The sequence below is a fragment of the Manihot esculenta genome, chromosome 13 (assembly GCF_001659605.2).
Source record: "Manihot esculenta cultivar AM560-2 chromosome 13, M.esculenta_v8, whole genome shotgun sequence".
Taxonomy (NCBI): domain Eukaryota; kingdom Viridiplantae; phylum Streptophyta; class Magnoliopsida; order Malpighiales; family Euphorbiaceae; genus Manihot; species Manihot esculenta.
In genome coordinates, this window is record NC_035173.2 from 33,632,888 (window position 1) to 33,653,619 (window position 20,732).

At 26.8% G+C, this 20,732-nt stretch overlaps 2 protein-coding genes across 7 annotated transcripts; one reads left to right on the forward strand and one right to left on the reverse strand.

Annotated features, from left to right (window-relative positions):
- The first annotated feature begins 1,840 nt into the window (after nt 1-1,840).
- LOC110629617 (LOB domain-containing protein 36) lies at nt 1,841-4,438 on the forward strand. Of its 5 annotated transcripts, none has more exons than XR_006348205.1 (4): nt 1,843-1,957; nt 2,068-2,421; nt 2,498-3,437; nt 4,176-4,438. XR_006348205.1 is itself a non-coding variant. In XM_043949448.1 (2 exons), exon 2 carries the CDS (start codon nt 2,518-2,520, stop codon nt 3,376-3,378), a length of 861 nt encoding a protein of 286 aa, XP_043805383.1. In that variant the 5' UTR covers nt 1,841-1,957; nt 2,068-2,517; the 3' UTR covers nt 3,379-3,785. The 5 variants fall into 5 exon arrangements, 1 of the variants encoding a protein (XP_043805383.1); XR_006348206.1 differs by having other exon boundaries at nt 2,068-2,272; XR_006348207.1 differs by having other exon boundaries at nt 1,862-1,957; nt 2,200-2,272.
- A 5,574-nt stretch (nt 4,439-10,012) lies between these two features.
- Nucleotides 10,013-12,174, reverse strand: LOC110629050 (transcription factor HHO5). 2 transcript variants are annotated; one of them, XM_021775897.2, is made up of 6 exons: nt 11,816-12,174; nt 11,484-11,716; nt 11,017-11,386; nt 10,728-10,804; nt 10,411-10,642; nt 10,013-10,331 (listed from the first exon to the last, which is right to left on the reverse strand). In XM_021775897.2, the coding sequence occupies exons 1-6, from the start codon at nt 12,012-12,014 to the stop codon at nt 10,309-10,311; spliced, it is 1,134 nt and encodes a 377-aa protein (XP_021631589.1). In that variant the 5' UTR covers nt 12,015-12,174; the 3' UTR covers nt 10,013-10,308. The 2 variants fall into 2 exon arrangements, with proteins under 2 accessions (XP_021631589.1, XP_021631588.1); XM_021775896.2 differs by having other exon boundaries at nt 10,013-10,642.
- Between the last annotated feature and the right edge of the window lie 8,558 nt (nt 12,175-20,732).

Consider the following 20,732-nt stretch of genomic DNA (forward strand, 5'->3'; position numbering starts at 1 on the left):
CCTCACATAAAACCTATCCTAACTTTACTCTCTTGTTTGAAGATCTGCACTCAAATTCGATTCCCAGAAATCACAACCCCTCTTCCTCTTCCCATTACTCTCAATCAACCTTCCTTATCTGATTCTCACATATACCTTACTCCATCTTCAACAACAAGATTTCTCATTTGCAAATTGAGCTTCAATAAACTTACTCTGCTTGATTTATTCTCTTTTAATGTTGGTGGTGCTAGTAAATAGGAAGTTGAGCCAAAGAAACCGAGTCAAACATCCAAACTCATTCCAGAAACTAAATTGCAATCACCTTTAGAGTCTCGACGAGATCGAGCGGACTCGGAAAAGAGCGCGAGGCCACTGGAAGAAGTGGGCATAAAGGAACTCACGCCTCTATCGCTATGTTCGACCCTCGGAGGCATACCTCTGCGCCTAGAATGCAATTGATTTAGAGGAAACAATGAGTTTAGGAGTATCGAATTTTATTAATTTAATTAGGCATTTGTTATGTCATATTTTACTGAAGAGTGTATTAAAAAAGTTTTGAAAAATTTTAGAAAATTTTAATTGACTTTTTTACATCAAAAGAAATTTTGAATTTGGTTCTTTGATGTTGAAAAGTTGCAAGTTTTGTTTGTGGTCGTATAATAGAAAAATATTAGCATTGGTTCTTTGAGGCTATATGATGCGGAGGCTGTACTCTGATTGATTGGGTTTCGTTGCTCTTTTAACTAGCCCTCACTCCCTCCTCTTCCTGGATTCTATGACCATTTTTTTAATTTCACTCTTAATCATACTTTCTCCTTCTATGTTATTTACTAATATCAGTTCATCTAGGTAGAAAGAATTACGGCTTGAAGTTTAGGATTTTGTGATGCTAATCTGCAAATTTCCTTATAGTTTAATTTTATAATTTTTTAAGTGTTCTCTCTCATTTGACTAATAGATTTATCAGTTGACTACCAGAATTATTAATAGAAAGATGTAATAATTGTATTTTAAAAACAAGAGAGATATTTTAATTGAAATTAAAAATTATAAGAATTGAATAATTAATTTTATTAAAATACAGACATCTCATAGTAATTTTTTAAAATTTATCAATTAGATTTTTTTAAATACTATTTAATTCTTATATTATAAAAAATTTATTAATTAATTATTTTATTTTAAAAAATATATAAAAATATCCATGATATTATAAAAAAATACTAAATAGTTAAATAAAAAAATTTTAAATAACAGTAAATTTTTTAAAAATCTAAAGGTCAATTAATAATTTTTTTAAAATTATAAGAATTAAATAATAAAATATTTAACTATTAAAATAAATAAAGAAATTAACTAGTTAATTTTTTAAAATATTATAAATATTTTAATATATTTTTTAAAAATAAATTATCAATCAATGAGTTTAATTATATGAGAATTAAATAATAATTTTTACTTTAATAATTTTTTCTTTAAATAATTGATAATTAATTAGGTAACCTATCAAAGTCCCCACTCTTTGACCCAATGGGGAATAGGCATTGAATGGAAATATCCCCTCAAAAGAGAGGGCAGTTTGGGGATTATACATGAACATAGTCCAGGGACAAAGAGGTAACTCAGAACCGCATTTAATTGATGCTCAGAAATTAATTAAATACATACTACAATAATTAAAATGTTAATCGTACGGCTATGTCCTCCTCCCAGGAAATCTCAACGGTCCACATTTCACTTCTTATGAAAATGACATTCATGCCACGGTGACGTCTCTCCCTTGTCATTTCCGCTTTCTCTTTCTTTTTTTTTTTTAATTTATTATTTTTGTTATTTTTTTAATCTTCTATTTATCAGCGATTTTTTTTTTCCATTACTCTCTTTCTCGCTCTATCAGGTCGGGATCGTTACTCAAAGATCGGATCGAGAGTTGCAGCTGTTGGACTTGGACCCTACACCTCTCTCTCTGTGCAAGGTTTCTCTCTGCTTTTTTGGCTGCAAACGCTGTCGTTTTCTCTCTCTCTCTTTTTTTTTTTAAATTTGTTTTTTGTCTTCATGTTGACTGTTGGTGTTTGAATCATGCAGGTGGTTTAGATTGATCTGAAAAGAGAAGATATAGTTTCATCTTTCATGCATTTATTTTGTTTTCTCTACTGATATTAATCAAAGGTATTTTGAGGTGAAATTTTGATGTTTAATTTTGTCTTTCTTTCACAGGAGGATAGATTTTTTTAAAGAAATCTGGAGAACTGAGGTTGTTTGGATATGGAGATTGTTGGATTTTTCTGAGGTTTGGTTTTGAAAAGGAAAATTTCTTAATATTTTCATTACGTAAAATGGATCTCGAATGATCCTTTAGACCATCAATTTCTTGCATCTCACGACGAGACTGAGAAAGGAAAGAGCTTTTAAGAGAAGCGTTGATTAATTCAGTTTCCGGTAATTAGAATATATAGTAATCGGAGATTTTTTGTGGGAAGAAGATTTTAATTAAGTTTTCTTTGATGGTTTGTAGTTGGTAAGTGGGAAGAAGAAATGTCATCATCGAACTCGCCATGTGCGGCGTGCAAGTTTCTCAGGCGAAAATGCACGCCAGAATGCATTTTTGCACCCTATTTTCCATCGGACCAGCCGCTAAAGTTTTCTAGTGTCCACAGGGTATTCGGCGCTAGCAATGTCGCTAAGCTTCTCAACGAGCTTAACACTGCCCAACGTGAAGATGCCGTCAATTCCCTTGCTTATGAAGCTGAGGAGCGTCTCCGAGATCCTGTCTATGGCTGCGTGGGTCTGATCTCTATCCTTCAACAGAGACTCAAGCAACTTCAGAATGATCTCTACCATGCTAAGAAAGAACTTGCACAGTATGTTGGGCCTAGTGCAATGCTTCCCATTCTGCAACCGCCGATGTTTATGCCACAACAGCAGTTCCCGATGATGGGTATTGCTACTGGGCCAGCGCATGGCGGGCAACTGATGATAAGAGACCATCCACAGCAGCCACACCAGCATCCAACAAATCAGCAGCAGCAGCAACAGTTCTTTGAGGCTCAGCAATTGGCTGCCACTGTGGCCGTAAGAGACCAGCAAGAGCTGTTTAGGGCTCATGATCAGCAGCAACAAAATCAATCACAGCATCAGCAAGAACTTGTAAGGTTTAATAGTGGATTTGACGCAGCAGGATCGGTTACTGCTACTGGATACAATCAGCTAAGCGCCGCTTCTCTGGGCGACTATGACAACTCTTACCAGATTCTATCTCAAGCGGAGCACCATCATCATCAGCTTCAGGAACAGCTTTTGATTCAACAGGAGCAACAACAGCCTCCCCAGCAAACCCAACTGCAACAGCAAAGGTCTGGAAGTGAAGAAGGCAGGAGTGTCAGTCCATCTTGTTGAAACTTTGCTAGTCTCGTTGACCTTCTCGCTGGTTCCATTGAAGCAAATTTTCTATTAAGGTACGTGTTCTTTGTTGATGCACTGCAGTCGAATGGTGAGAGTTCGATTCACTTGAATTGTTGAGGCGTGATCCTAAATAAATATTTTTCGTTCTCGCTCAACATGAATTGTCTTGGATTTATGGATGATTTTGATGTCCTCTGTATTCTGGGCAGGGTTTTCATTCATGGGTTAATATAGTTTTCTGGCAGAATAAAACCAGAGTTGCTCTTTATTGCATACAGAAATATGGCTAGGGATATGGCCTTCAATCTTCTTATGAACAGTTCGAACCTCTAGTTCTTCTAATACGCATTAATTGATCACATAGAGTTGCAGGAGAATTTGCACTAGACGTTTTTTTTTTTCTTGTCCTTTGGGTGAGTCGAGATAGCTAGAGGCAATTATGTAGGTATTTGTTGTGTTGGTTCAATCCATGCTGATTTGCGTATTGCGTATTAGAATTTGATTTCTTAAGAGTAATTACAAAACCTTGGATGGTTTTTTCTACCTAATGAAAAGCAATTTGGTTTTCCATTGAAAATGATATCTAGTTGTATATATCTTTGCACTTTAAAAAAGTTTTTTTTTTTTTTTTTTTCATAGAGAATATTAGACATTCATTTTGAAGTTGATTAATATGATTTTCTGTTAATAGGCTGTTTTGTGAATTATCATTAGATTTCCTTGTTTTATAAATGTTGATAAAAATAAATATTAGGCAACTATGGTTTTTTTCTCCTTTTTATTCCTTGCAGCTTATGAATGCTGGACAGAACTTAACATAAGCAGAAATATAAAAAGATTGATAAAGAAAGGTGGATCGTGGGTAAAAGAAGAGGAAATATTCATACTTGAGATCTATGAAGTAAGCAAAGCATCGGTTTTTGTGTTTGAAGAAGATGACTTTTGTGGGTAGACAGATGGCATTTTCAAATGTAGATCTGCAATGATTTCCGAGTACAGCTTTTTTTTATTATTATTATAATAAGCAAATATGTAATTAAATAGTGGAATTTACTTAAACACTACAACTTTACGTTTATTTTATATTTATAGTCAAAATTTTTATTTTTAAATAAAAAAATTTTAATTTTTAAATTTATTTTAGTATTAATATTAATAAATATTAATATTAATAAATATTAATATTAATAAAAAATTCTTTTTAGTATTAATATTTATTATTATTAACTAATTTTTAAATATCATTATAATTTTATTGCAAAATATTTATAAACTTATTACAATATTTCATTAAATTGCTGTCATAAATTTATAACAGTAAGTTTATATTGTTTTTTTTTGGTAAAAATTGCTAATTTTAATATTTCTTATAGGGAACTATTGTACTATTAAAATAAATTCCATTAATTCATATGTGCAACTTTGTTTGTTAGTAATTATTTAATTGTGTTTGGTCAATTTTATTGATTAATTCTAAATTGGGTGACTAAGAATAATAAACTTATTTAATCAATAGCTATGTACTATTGATTGATATGGTTAAATAATTATGGTTAGGAATTATTAATAGATATTAGATTGATCTCATAGATTTGTTATACATAATTAAGGATGATAATCATGTGCATATTATAATAATATAATAATTTTTTTATTACTATTTAGTTTTTAAATATTGCAACATATTTTTTTTTTCTGTCAATAAAATAATTTTTTTTTATTAAAATAATAATAAAAAATTAAATTACTTTTCTCCTTCTGCTTTTAAGGCGGAGAAGGAGGAGGAAGCCGTACTTGTTCTTGTTCTTCTTTATTTTTTTCTTCTTTTTTTTTCTTCATCTCCTTATTTTTAGGAAAAAGATAAATTATTTTATTGTCGAAAAAAAATAATAAGAACTTTTTAATAGATCTGGAAAAAAATAAAAATATTTTAATAGATATAAAAAAATATATAATAACATTATAATAAATTTTTAAAAATATAGAGATTGACTTGTTAATAATGACAATATATAAGGACTAAATAAATGATTTAATTTGATGGTAAAATTGAATTTTAAAAATTTTTTTTTTCATTTATTATTTATTTTTTATGAAAAAGAGGATGAAAAGATAATTTCGTTAATGAAGAAAAAAAAGAAAACGTTTTAATAGATTTTTAACATGGTAAAAATTGATTTAATGATAATATAAAAAATTAAATAATAAATCTCTTAAATAATTATTACGAAACTGATCTCATGGAGATCCACCTTCACTCTCAATGAGATATGGATTTTCACTTGATGCAGGCATAATTGACAAATATTAATTAACTGAAAAAGAAAAAGAGAGACTTGCTTGGCCTCCATGAGAAGGTTGATGGAAGCAAGCAAGAGTGATGTTTTCTGGAAGCCAAGTGACAATTGCACAATTGGTTTCTTCTCAAAAGAGACAAAATGGGAGAATGCACAGCCTGCCTATTCTGGAATGTCAAGTGGAGACAAATTGAGAGGTGATAGGCTGATAGCTACTTTTCTTTCTATAAAACTGTTTGCCATTGAGGTTATTTTCTTATGACAATCAATATATAATCACCCATTTAATTACTATATTTCATTGGAAAGCACATGCATTAAGTTGAGCATTTTGCTACTTCAATTTTTTTTTGGGCTTTTTCTTCTTTCTCGTCTCTAGAGTGCTTTTGGCATGAAAATTCATATCTAAGCTGTGATGGTCCTTTGTCTCGGTGGGGTGTAGCTTGCTTGGTTATTGGAGACGGCTCACGGAATGTTGGTCGAAGATAGGCTGTCCAGAAGGCGCGAATGGGTTCGTCAAAGAGCTCGTCTCCTCCACTGCTCCCCGATGGGTTTTGTTTTTAAGTTTCGTTTTTTGTCTTTTCTCCTTGAATGGTGCTTTCTGGGAAATGGGTCCTCTGCTCTACCTTGTTTAAGATCTTTTAATCTCTAATCTTCGACTAAAATCTTCTGGTGGTGGTTTATAGCTACGACCAGCGATGCTCTTCTTAGTGGAGATGGCATCCTCAGATGTTGCGCTCTGTTGTCGTGTTAAGGGAGTACGAGTACCTACCCGATCCAATTTGCTTTAGTCTTGGGCTTGGGACTGTTTGTATGGGTTGGTCTTTGATTTTTTTGTAGAACTCAAGGGCTCGAACCCATTTAAAGTTCTTAAATAATGAAACAAATATCGCGCTTACCATTGAGAAACCTAAATGGGCTTTTGCCCAATGCTCCAACCTTAATACTCAATTCCATATCTGGACCCGGCCGATTCATGGAGCATTTACATGGAACTAGGACCGGTATTGATACGGAACCGACCGGTTTGAATAGGACTAGTTTAATTTCCTTTTACAAAAATTATATTAATTTATTTGATTTCTTTTTTAACTTTTTACTACATAAATAATGTTCTAAATGTAAATTTTATACATTTATATTTTTACATAGGGGTGAGCATTCGGTCGGTTTGATTTAAAACCGAACCGAACTGAATAAATCAAAAACCGAAATTTTAGTATTTATAAAAATCGAATCGAACTGATTTTGGTCAGAAACCGAATCGATCCGAATCGGTCTGATTCGGTTCGATTCTATTCGGTTTGATCAGTTTCAATTTTTAATAAATTTTTTATTTTTTATACTTTATTTTTAATATTTTAAATTTTAATTAAAATATTTTAATTTTAATATAATTTAATTTCTCTATATTATTGAAAATAATATATTATTATCACTAATCGGTTCGGTTTGATTTTTTCGATTTTTTTCTAATAAAAATCGAATCAAATCGAAATAACTGAAATTTTTAAAATTAAAAACTGAACCAAATCAAAATAAATAAAAAAACACATTAAATTTTAAAATTAATTTAATTCGGTCAATTTTTTCGATTTAAACGGAATACTCCTCAGCCTATTTTTACATATATAAAATATTTATATTATTATAATTTTAAAAAAATAAATTAAAACCAAACTGAAATCATGAAACCGATGAATGAACAGATCCAGCCTGAATCAGAATGTAACCTGGCTATCGATATCTAAAAAGATTTAACAATCTGTTCTCTAGAAATGGAATTGTCATCAAGCGATCCCCTTGATAAGGACCCTTGGATTGGGATGTAAGCTCAAGAACTCACCATGTTGGGCAGCCAGATTCTCGAATATTGAAGTAAAAAAAAAAAAAAAAACTTATAAATAAAATTATGGATCTTTTTCATTAAAAAAAATTACTATTAAAAATTGATTTAGAGTGGTTGAATGTTAATTCCATTGACAATGCCCAATGTATTTATATATATAATTAAAAAAAAAGATTTAAAGAAAATAATTAATAAAAGATGGTAAGCGAAAGGAAAAGATTCCAGGCAAGGTGCTGAGATTTAGAGCGGTTGAATGTTAAAAAGGCAAAATCCAGGGATGGGTCACCATATCCTCTCAATTAGATTGGTATAGTTTTGTTATTTTATTTTATTATTAAATTGACATGTTTGTGATTTTGTCTTGTTAAGTCTTTATTAATCCATTGGATAATTTAAATAAATCTGTTTTATAAATTTATTTATTTATTAGGTGGGTAATTAATTTAATCTCTCCCCCTTCCATCATTAGATTAGATGCTCTTCATCGTATTTATATAAAGTCTATTGGAAAAAAAAAATTCAAACATTTTATTTTTGAAATAGGGTTGGGTGAGTCGAATCTTAGATCTTTCAAGACTATAAGGATGCACATTCCACCAGGCTAAGTCTCAGAGTTCAAAAATTCAAACTTTTATCGCTTTACTTTTCATATATGACATATGCTAACACTAAAATTTTAGGTAATAAAATTAATTTTTTTATATTTATTTTAATTTTAATTATTTATTACGTATAATTATTTCTTAATAAATCTATTAAATAAAAAAATTTAAATATTTACACATAAAATTTTAAATTTTAAATAATAAAATTAAAATCTTTCACTTTTATCACAATTATAATTAAAATAATTAAATTAATAATAAATTATAATATAATCTCTAAAATTTTATTTGACTAATAAACTAGTACTTAAAATATATATTTTTATTTCAATAATATTCTTTTTTTATTAATTCCATTATTTACTTTTCATTCTTATTTTTATAGTTTAATAAAAATTTAAAATATAAAAAAGTATAATATAAAGTATATAATATTTTATTTTATTTAATATTGAAATACAGTTTTTTATGGAATTAACCAATAATTTTACATACATCACAATTTTTTTTGTTATATGGATGAACAAAATAAAAATATTTAATATCTCAAATAATTTATAATAAATATAGTTAATATGTTTAAACTTTTATAAAAATTATAAAGAAATGACTTTATATACTAAAAAAATTATAATATTTCATTTTATTTAATATAAAATATAATATTTTATATATTAAAAATATGTGTGTAATTTATAATGGTAAATATAAACTTTCAATAAAATAATTTAATATAATATTTATATGTGATATTTAATGTAGTGAAAATTTATTTATAATAATTATTTATTTAATATTATATATAATAAATATAAAATAACTGTAAATTTAATATAAAATTTAAATTAAAAAACTCTATATTTATTAACATAAAAATTTTAGAGACTATATTATAATTTATTATTAACTTTTCAAATTCAATTTAGTTCTCTTAGTTATACTAATTTTAATCTTTTAATTTAAAAAAAATATTAATTTAATTTAAAATTTTAAAAAAATCTACTAATTAATTTCTCTCCTAATTTCAAAAGCTAAAAATCTACGATACAAAGAGATCTTTCATAAATATTTTTATAAAATTAAAAAATTAATTAACAGTCCTTCCCCATTATAAGGATTAAATAGAAAAAATTAATTAACAGAATCCTTCCACGCTATAAAAACTAAATAGAAAAACATGTGAAATATTAATTAATAAAATTTTTAAATTTTAAAAATATTTTAATATATTTTTTAAAATCGAATATCATCTAATAACTTTTTTTATATTAAATTAGTTTTTTTATATTAAATTTACTCTTTGCAAGGACTAAGAGATTAAATCTAGCGGAAAGAAGACGTTTGGCTGACAAATAGCTCCTTCGTCTTCGACCCTTAGGTCACTAAAAGTGCCCCAATCTATTTATCTAACTCTTGACTTGTGTAATTTTAACTAGTATGTCAATATTCTACAGGAGACTTAGAAAATAAACATATCAGAGAAATGATTTGCTTCAAGCTTAAAATAAAAAATAAATAAATGAAAAAAAAATCCTCTGTTTCGGACAAAACAAAAAAAAGCTGCAAGAAAGAAAAAACAAAGATGAACGTGACAGCATTTCAAGCGGTTCAGCTGTCGCTATTATACACAAGATTATGCCAATCGATTCCTGTAAAGCTTTCCCTGTGTTTAAAAAGAGTGTTATAACAGTAATACCAATTTCTACAGGATATTCTTCAAATCGCAGTGAGGAAACTTTTCGGGTATAATATAATTCAACCCATGAAAAAAAATTATTCAACAACAGCGATCTTGCCAACTGATTTATCCTTCTTCAGAAAGTTCATTGGCGAATTGAAGCAAGTTCATTGCCAACAGATACATATACTTGACAATAAAATTGAAAATAAACAATAATATAGCTATCTATGTAATGAATATGTCATTAAGCCATTAACATCCTAGAATCAGTCAATATGGATTACATAAACTGATGAACAACCCAGATCAGATAGGAAGAGACAGAACTCAAGTTCGGAGAAAAATAAACTTGCCTCCTAGAATCGGCAAAATCTACTATATCCTCATTGATGACTACATCATCATCTCTTTGCTAAAGAAGAAAAAGAAGAAAACTAACTCCAATCTTGAATCCTGTATCTTGTCGACTTCATTATTCTTACCTTTACAACCTCACTCCCCACGTATATTTGTATCTGCAAAATTCATGGGTATATATCAGAAATCAGTTTAGTTACCACTATACATCAACTTCTCCTGCCTTGTGCAGCCTACCAGTCCAACTATGGCTCTCTGATTTGTCATCATCTTCCGCTTCCCCGCTGTTGCCTCCGGTACTAGATATACCTTTGGCATACCCACATGCATGGAAGGGTCCTTGCGGAGAATTAGACTCCGAAATGCTCGGTTTTGAGGGGTCTTTGCAGTGATCTTGAGCCATCCATAAGCCACTTGCTTGGCAAGCAGCCGAAGAAGCTGGAAGTTTACGTATATGAAGCCTGTATTTCTGCTCACACATAAAACATAGTTAGTATAGTTCTTGTATAACAGAAACAAACTGCGAAAAGTGTTCTCTGAATAGAAGAACATACTTGCAAGTGACTCTTAACTTCGTCATTTGTCAGGCCATCAACTTGCATAAGTTCTCTTATCTGTTTGGGAGTAGCCACTGCAAAGCAGAATAATCTAATCAGAGTTGAACAATGATCAATTCAACTAGAAAATCCAAATCACTCATAATTCACATATCAGCAGATCTTTGTAATTGCAATTTATTCAAAAAAAATTGCAGCTTTTTGGCAATTTCATCCTTTACTCAAATATACAACAATCCCTTTCTACAATTGTCATAAATAGAGAAAATAATGATAAGTTTCTAACCTTGAGATCCACCAAGTTGTTGAAGAGCATCAACAAAACGCCGATGAAGCTCCGGCGACCAGCAGCGCCTCTGTTTCTTGTAAGAAGGATGTTCTTGCTGGTGTTGCTGCAGTTGTTGAGGTTTATTGTGCATCTTCGTTTGAATATTGGCATTGCATTTTGAAATCAAATTGCAGGAACCCAATTGAGATACTGGAGTCATAAGAGAGAGATCAGTAACTCGAGACACAACCTCTTTCTCCTCCTTTCTTTCAGTTCCTTCAAACACAGAAAGTGCCTTAAACGGCATAAATGCTCCTCCTTTGCTTTTGTAATTACACAACTGAACTGGGTTCTCACAAGTGGACTGATCATCATCTTCTTCACTTCTCTGTGGTTTAAGAAAAAAAATCCCATCTTTCAAAATCATAAAAATGCATTTTTTGCTTGTTTTAGAACAAAAAGAAAATTCAATTATTTCAATTTACCTGTTTGGTTTCTGATTTTGAGTCATGTTGCTTGGAATCAGAGTTGATATTGTTAGTATTCCAAAGTTGAACAGAACTCATCCAGTTCTTCTTATCACTCAAATCATTTCCCATGTTTCCTCCTCCATCTCCTCCAGAATTTTCTTTCACTGATACAAACTCCTGTTTCCCAGTTCGATCCTCACCCTCCAATTCCTTACACTGCAATGCCTCCTGCTTCAGCCTCACAATAGCTACAAACCCACAAATCAAACACCCAAAATAATAAAAACCCATCTCCAAAATCACAAAATCAAAACAAATCCAAACAGAAAAAACCTCAAAAACCATACCATCGTTCAAGAGAAGCATGCAAAGAGGGAGCTCACGTTTAAAAGCATCAATCTTTCTCATCTCATCTTCTAATTTCTTGATATAATCATCAAGCTTTGATAACTTCCTTCTGCTATCTTTAATCCCGGAAATCTCCATAAGATACTCACTAATCGTTTTGGGTACATAAACCAAGCTCAAATCCAAGCTCAGCTCCATTTTCCTCTCCCTTTCTTTTGGGTTCTTATCTCTTATTTCCTCCGAGATTATCTGCGTATTTTAGTTTCTAACATAGCCCAGATAAACACGCTAAATGAACAGGAAAGAGAAAGGCGACTGGTCTCTCTCTATATAAAGAGAGAGAGAGAGAGAGAGAGAGAGAGAGAGAGAGAGATGAGGAAAGAAAATAAACTCAGATTCAGGGACCAGAAGATTCGGTTACTCACATTTCGGGCCGTCGCATATTTAAGTAAACTAGGGTGAATCGGCGACTTGTAAGAGTAAAATATATTAAGAGTTGAGTGAATCGGCGAGTTGTCGAATTTAACGGGTTGGGAATCTTTTAGATAACGTGTACACGCGGCGAATTGTCGTTAAACAAGAGATGGATAAAAAGCAGGGAGAGAAAATTAACTGTTGTTTGAATGAGAGGATAAATTAGGTAGACAAAAAATCAAATAAATAATGTGTTTATTTAAATATTATTTTAAAAATAGAAAGATTATTTTTTAAAAATATAATAAATATTAAATTTATTTTTATTCCACACTTTCCCTCATTTATCTAAATAATTTATTTTATATAAAATACTTGCTCTTATAATTTTTATTTATTTTATTTTTCATACATATTAAAAAAATAATATTTTTATTAATTTTTTAATTATATTTATTTTAAAATATATTAAATTTTATTAAATATTAAAAAATTTAAAAAAAATATTTTAAAAATAAAATAAAATAAAATAATTAAACTATATATTATTTTAATATAAATTAAATTATAAACACTAAACTAAAAATAATTAAACTATAAAATATTTTTTTTATATTTTAGATAAAATTCATTTTTATATATTTTAAATCTTTAATAAACTAGATCATCTAATAACTTGTCGTGTAGCGTTCCTTTGGCGTCCAAGATTCCCTGCGGTGGGTAAGGTTTAGCGATCGCAATGAAAAAGGGTGCAAAAGTCTTTTGACTTATGCTATCGCTGCTTTGGAAACAAAATTTAGTGCCCATCTTCTGGTTCTTGGAAATTACCTTAGCGACCTTTTCTTTTCTGAGAATTACCTAAACTTACTTCTTTTAGCACAATCAACAAAATTTAATTAATATACTTAAAAGATATTAATGGCTATAAAAAGCAAAAAATTTAATTTTAACTAATAATTTATTTCTATCATGCTGTTAGTTGCGTTTATTAAATTTAATGTCAATTAATAATTCTTTAAATATAGAGTATATCAATTAAAAGAATAACGTAGCTTGGTTATATTTTTATTGAAAAATTTATAATTTAATTTTTAGATATTATCATTATTAACATGTCAATTTTTATATTTTTAAAAATTTATTAAAACGTCTTTTTGTCATCAACAAAATAGTCATTCCGTCATTCTATTAAAATTAGATAAAATAAGAAAGAGATAATTTTTAAATTTTAATTTTATCCTCAATTAAAATCCCTTATTTAGTCTTTGGATATTGTTATTATTAATAAGTTAGTTCCTATATTTTTAAAAATCTATTAAAATGTCTTTATCTTTTTTCATATCTATTAAAACATTATTATCATTTCTGTCCGTTAATGAAATATTCTCTATCTTTTCTCATATCTATTAAAATGTTCTTATCATTTTGTTCCATTAACAAAATAGTCTCTTCTCATTGTTTCTTTCCGTTAACAAAATCGTCTCTCCGTATATTTTTATAAATCTATTAAAATGTCCTTATCTTTTCTCATATCTATTAAAATGTCCTTATCATTTTTTTTAACGAAATAGTCCCTCCTCCTCCTCCTCTTCCTCTTCCTCCTCCTCTTAAAAAAAGAAGAAGAAGATGATAATGATGAAGGAGAAGAAGAAAATGATGATGATGAAAGAGAAGAAGAAGAAGAAAAAGAAGAAGCAGAAAAAGAAGAAGAAGAAGAAGCAGAAGCAGAAGCAGAAGCAGAAGAAGAAGGAGAAAAAGAAGCAGAAGTAGAAGAAGTATAAGCAAAACAAGAAGCAGAAGCAGAAGAAGAAGGAATAATTGATGAAAAAAAAATAAGGAGAAGGAAGAGGAGGAAAAGAAGGGGGTAATTTAATCTTTTATTATATTTTTAATGGTAAAAATGGAAGGAAAAACTATTTTGTTGACGAAGAGAAAAGATAAGGACGTTTTAATAGATTTCTAAAAATACATAAACTGACTTGTTAATAATAGCAATATTAAGAGACTAAATTATAAATTTTCCTTATTTTTTTAATTTTATTATATTCATTTTTTACTTTCTTAATTTTTCAATTTTTTAAGAAAAAATTGTTATTATTATTACTATTATTTCTTTTATTTTTTAAAATAAATATAAGAAAAATAAAAAAATATTTTTCATATTCCTTTTATTTATAATAATATATAAATTTAGTTATTATAACTCTATTTATTATTATCTTATTTTTAAAATATATTTTAATATTTAATAAAATTTAATATATTTAAAATGGGTATAGTTAAAAGTTAATAAAAAATTATTATATTTTTTAATATATAAAAAATAAATTAGATAAAAATTATTAAACGAAATTAGTAAAAAAATAACTTATTTTAAAAAACAATAGGAGCAATATTTTTATAAATTTATTTACGTATATATACATCTCAATTTGAAAATATTAAAAAATAAATAAATTTAAAATATAGTATATCAGAAGGACGATTTTTTCTTTATTTGCAAAAAGAATGAAGAATATTGAGTGGAATAGTTTGAGTCAGCTTAGTGGTTATGCTTATCTGAACTTATGAAATCCCCAGATGCCAAATTCCTAAGCAACTTTCATTTAAAATATACTAATATTTATAGTTATTTAAAATTAGTCTTTTATATTTAATGAAACTTATTTATTAATTTAAAAAATTTATAATAAAATTCATTAGCTAATTTATTGATTTAAAAAATTATTAAAATATTTATAAAATATTAAAAAATTTACTAATCAATTATTTGTTAACTTTAAATATTAAATATTCTACTATTTAATTTTTGTAATATCAACAAAATTCATTAGTGAATTTATTAATTTTATAAAAATTAAATTAATTATTCTCCCATTTTATATTTTTTTATTATTTTTAAAATTAATGGATAAATTAATTAGTAAATTTTTTAATATATGAAAAATATTTTGATGTGTTATTTCAAATCAATGAGCTAGCTTTCACTAAATTTGAGGAATTAAATAATAATTTTCCTTAAATTCTTTTGATACATTAAATTTACTACATTATTTTTACATTAAGATAATAATTATATTTTTTCAATTTTTAACTTTTATATTTGTAGGATTATGAATAAATAAATAAAATTTAATATTAATTAATGTAATTTATAGGTGAAATAATTGATTGAATCTATCCTAAAAATTTTTCCAAAAGAATTAATGATTCATTGTCCATCCTTATAAAATAAAAATAAAAATAAAAAAATAAAATAAAAACTTAAAAATCAATTTTCTAATTTTTTAACATTTAACAATGATTTGGAAAACAAATATTTTCTACAGTTTTTATTTTTAATAAAAAATTTATTTTCTAGTTGTTTTCCAAATGCAAGATAATAACTCTTTTATAACATATTATAATATTTTTTATGACTAAAATTAAATAGTTATTTAAAAAAATAAAATAAAAATAATTAGGTTTTAAAAAATTGGAAACATTTTTCATATAAAATATTTTTAAAAAATATTTTATTATAAAATATTTTTCACAAGTAAACAGTATTTTAATATATAAAATTAAGTTGACTTTTTCTTTGATTTAATTAAGACAATTTGTAGAAAAAAAATGTCATTGAAAATAAAATTATTTGTTAAATAAATTTAAATAAACAAAAATTATTTTAATTCCTTTTCAAAAGTTAATCTAATATTATTACTTGATTAGCATTGTTATTTTAAAATTTGATGCAGTGAATTAAAATTAAAAGCTAAAAATTTATCGAAAAATATTAAAATTTTATTTATTTGAAATAATTTAATTAAAAAATTTAAATTTTAAAAAATGTTAAAATTATATATATTTAATTAATATTTTTATTTAACAAGTATTTATTCCCTTGATTATTTTCGGTTTAATTAAATTATTTCGTGAATTTTCTAGCCAATTTGAACCGAATGATCGCAAATCTTCTAATCTACCAAAGTATCATTTAAGGGGCCCCACAAAGAATAGTGACAAGATGGCTAAAAACAAAGAAAATAACTAGTGGTATGTTTGTCATTTAAAAGATTCCTCAGCTAAAGAATCTTAATTTTCATTCTATTCTCGCGTTATCATGGTTATAGTTATTGATGATCTGAAATCCAGAAAACAGGGTTCTATAATAATTCTGTAAAATTAGAAAAAATTTAGATCTAAATGAGAGTATTTCTCCTTTTATATGTTTCTTTTTGTCTGCTAGTGACGTGCTAACAAAACGTATATCATTGGTCCACCTGTCCCCTGCTACGTTGATATGGACGTACGAGGGAATTAGATCTCTGTTCCATGTGTAACGGCCTTTGATTTTCTCTGTGTGCGTGTAAATGGGCCCACAAGGTAGATGAATGAATCTTCCTCCTAGTTTCGGACTGGACCGAAAGATAAGAACAAAACGGGATCCAAAGGGGGTTGGTCTGAGAAGCAGTGAAGGCTGGCCGACCTGGTTGAGAAATTCGGAGGGGGCCTGATATCGAAGATCGAATGGGTCTGACCCGTCAGTGCAAAGGATGTGTGGGTTTTAGATGATGGGTCCTTACCGCGAACTTAACCCTTAACCGAGATGAAAAAACTCAGTGGTCATCAGTTATGAACTCGTATCAAAACTAAACATGCCAATAACATGTTTTTGATATTAATGATTTTTTTTTAAAAAGATAATAAAAATATAAATTTAAAAATTGAGAATCGCAAGGACAGAGTGAGACCACCAACGAAATATCAAAACATAGCCAAGCTCTAACATTGTGATGAGCGGTGAGATTCTTGTCTGCAAAACTCGTCCGTTATTAGGAGAATAGTTTCTTCTAGAAAACAACGGTAGGCCAGGCTTCTGGTTTTGATTCTCTGTTTCCAGATTCTTTCTGCTTTGGAAATGACACCACGACACGTGTCCAAATTAGCTTTCTTTTTTCTCGTACGGGCGAGATAAGAAAGAAAAGAAAGGGGATGTGTCGTTGGAGATAAGGATTCTGTTTGGAATGGTTTTGATTTTTCAATGCTTTCTTTTTTCTTTGAAAAAAAAAAAGATTTATTTGTCAGCTAAATGACAATCATTTCTAACCACTCGTTCTTGTTGGAACTTTAATAGCTTTTTTCGATTATAAATGCAGTGATGAAAGATGAGGAACTTTTGAAAAAAAACAAATTTTAATTTATTATTTCCACGTTTGAATTCAACAAATTCAATCTTCTTTTGATTCCCTTCGTTGCCTAAAAATAATTTATAGATAAAAAAGTAATTTTTTAAAATTTTTTTTTAATAAAATAATTTATTCTTTATTATTTAATTATCATTTTAAAATAAATAATATTAATAAAATTCATATATTAAAAATTTTAACTATAAATATAAATTAATGAAAATATTTAAATTTTTTCTTAAAAATGAAATAGTAGTATTGAAGTGAAAATGAGGTCCAATCCAATTTAGGGTTTGAAATTGGATTAAAGTCATGGACTACCGACCCAAAAAGAGAAAAAGCTTGGGCTATGCTAATCGATATATATACGGATCAACATAGAATTTATATTTTAAAAATTAAAATATTTAATAATACAGTATTTATGCTTAATAAATTAAAATATACATTTAATATAATTATATTAAATTAATTATAATTTAATTTTATTAAAAATATAATTATAATTAATTAAATAGAGTTTATAAAATATTAATGAGTTTAATCAAGAGATCATGCCTCTCTCCCTTTGTTTCTTTTTCTTTTATCTTCAGTGATACATAATCACTCCTATTATCATGTTATTTATTTATGTCATTCAGACTCGTATATATAGACATACCAGTGTACTCCTCTGATCAGACGACTATTTAATTTCTCTAGCGTGCATACTAATAAGGCTGCGAGATATTTAGACCTGCTCTCCTACTCCTACATCTTATTATGTCATCAGATTAAATTATCTTTTGATGGATCCGTGCGTATAGTCAATCCGTCCTGCTTCACGTCACCGGATTGGAGCATGCGATATTAGGCTGGTCTGCTTGAGAGCGGTCTGGTGAGTTTTGAACTTATATTTTTTTCAAAGTTTCGATCTCACTTCAGAGTATAAAAAGTCCGATAGTCATGAGAACTTAATATTTCAGGTATTAAATTTGAATGTTTTTTGAATATCTATTAGACATATATAATCACCTATTATATTAAGTTTTCCAAATTTCATTTAGAAAGAGGCAAAATAATTATACTATTTTTTATATTTGTTTTGAATTTACTATTCACAAAGTACACATATTTAGCAGTGTTAAAAATTAGTTAAAGTTTAGTTTTGAAATTCTCAGATAGAAAAAAAATTATAAAATAACTGTTTTTTGGTCTGAGCATTGCGTAAGTAATATTTTGTGATTTACCTGTGGCAATAAAATTCTGACACCATCGAATATTGCTAATATGGTATGCATTTTTATTATTTTTAATTAATAAATTAAAAAAATAAAAAAAATATACATAAATTGTCAAAATTAGTATGGTGTCAGAAAATTAATATTCATAGGTAATTATTATTAATAATGATTTGTTTTATTCTATATCAAAATAAATTAATATAATTTTAATTTATTTAATGTGAACGAAAATTTAAATTCGAAAATTTATAATTTTAAATATGGTTTTAATACTAATGAATTATATCTTATTAATTAAATACTCAAATTTAATTATTAAAAATATATTCACACAAGTTTGCCCTATCATTATATTAAAATTTAATTATCAATGAATTTTGAAGTCATTATTTTAAAATTACTCTATCTTGAAATTTAATTTTTCTTGGAAAGCTTAATAATAAATCATACATCTAATTGGTGTTGTATCTCTACATTTTTAATTTCTATTTTAGAAATTAAATATTTTTAAACAGGGCAAAGCATATAAAATAAATAAATAAATAATGATGATTGGTGAGTAATAATGACGAAAGTCCAACCGATCAACAGTTCAGATTTCGTGTAGCTTGTACTCCTTAATGTACCATATAATCTCAATCAAAGACATTTCTTTATTTAGCAAATTCCAACTTACTACTTTTTGTACCTTCTCATTCATTCTATCCCTCCATTTATTTAATAATTCTTATGTAATGTTATTTACATTTTAATAAATTTATTTATTTTTGTACATTCTCATCGGTTAATGTTAATGTGAAAGCGTTTATGTCTATTTCTTAAATTTAATTTTTTTTAAATTTTATTAATTCGATTGTTTCGGAAGATAATACTCAATAGAGATTTATTAGTTATTATGAATTTTCGGAATCACAACGACGACATCAATTTTAAAATTTTATTCAAATTTTATCTCGTATAAATTTCCTTCCGTAGTTTTGTTCAGAAAATTTTAATAATTTATACTCGAAAGATAAGAAAGAAAGATGAGCATTTTTGTCAAATTATCTTATGTAAGGTTTAGACAGATATTTTGAGAAATATTTTTATTAAATTATCTCATGTAGGGATTTAATTTTAAATGATTATAAATTTTTATTAGACTTTATAATTGATATTTATGTTAAATGAGTTCATTGCAATACTACTTTAACTGTTCATACTTTGGCAAGAAGATCTATTAGATATAACGTTTTTGTTTGGAATGATATATCTATTTATTTAATGGAATTTTATTAATATAATTTGTAGTTTTATTTAAAAATAAATAAATGATTTCTCACCTTTTTCTAACTAGATAATAAATATATAAAAAAATATTAAATGAATAAAAAATAGCCTTACATAGAATACATGTAAAACTATAATTTAAATGATAAATATATTTCACTCATATATTTTAAATTATTTATTTAAAATGAATGAAATGTACATATAATTAAAATAATAAATTATTATTTAGTTTCTCTATTGGTTTTACATTCATAATTAAAATAATAAATTATTATTTAGTCTCTTTTATATTCATAATTAAAATAATAAACTATAATTACTTTCTATCATAAAAATAGTTACCATTGTTGTATTAATTATTTAAATACTAGTTTTCCACATGAATATAAACTACATAGATTAAAATATTGAAATGCATGAAATTGAAGAGATGAATTGTCAATAAAATGAAATTATTTTCAGAATGGTTGTGTTTATTTGAAATTTTAAAAATTAAATTTGAATTTAAAATTTAGAATTAAAATATTTGATTTGGCTAATAAAAAATAATTTAAAATAATTTAAAATTTAATATGCAATAATTCTATTTAGTTTATACGATATTAAAATTCATTAATTAATTTATCGATTTTAAAAATATATTTAAATATCATTTAAATTTTAAAAAAAAATTAATGAATTAATCTATATATTAATTTTAGTTATTAATTATTAAAACTCAATAATTAATATATTTTTTAAAATTTTAAAATATATTAATATATTTTTTAAAATTAATAAATTAAATATTAATATAATATCTAATGGTTAAAATCAACAGAAAAATTAAATAATATATT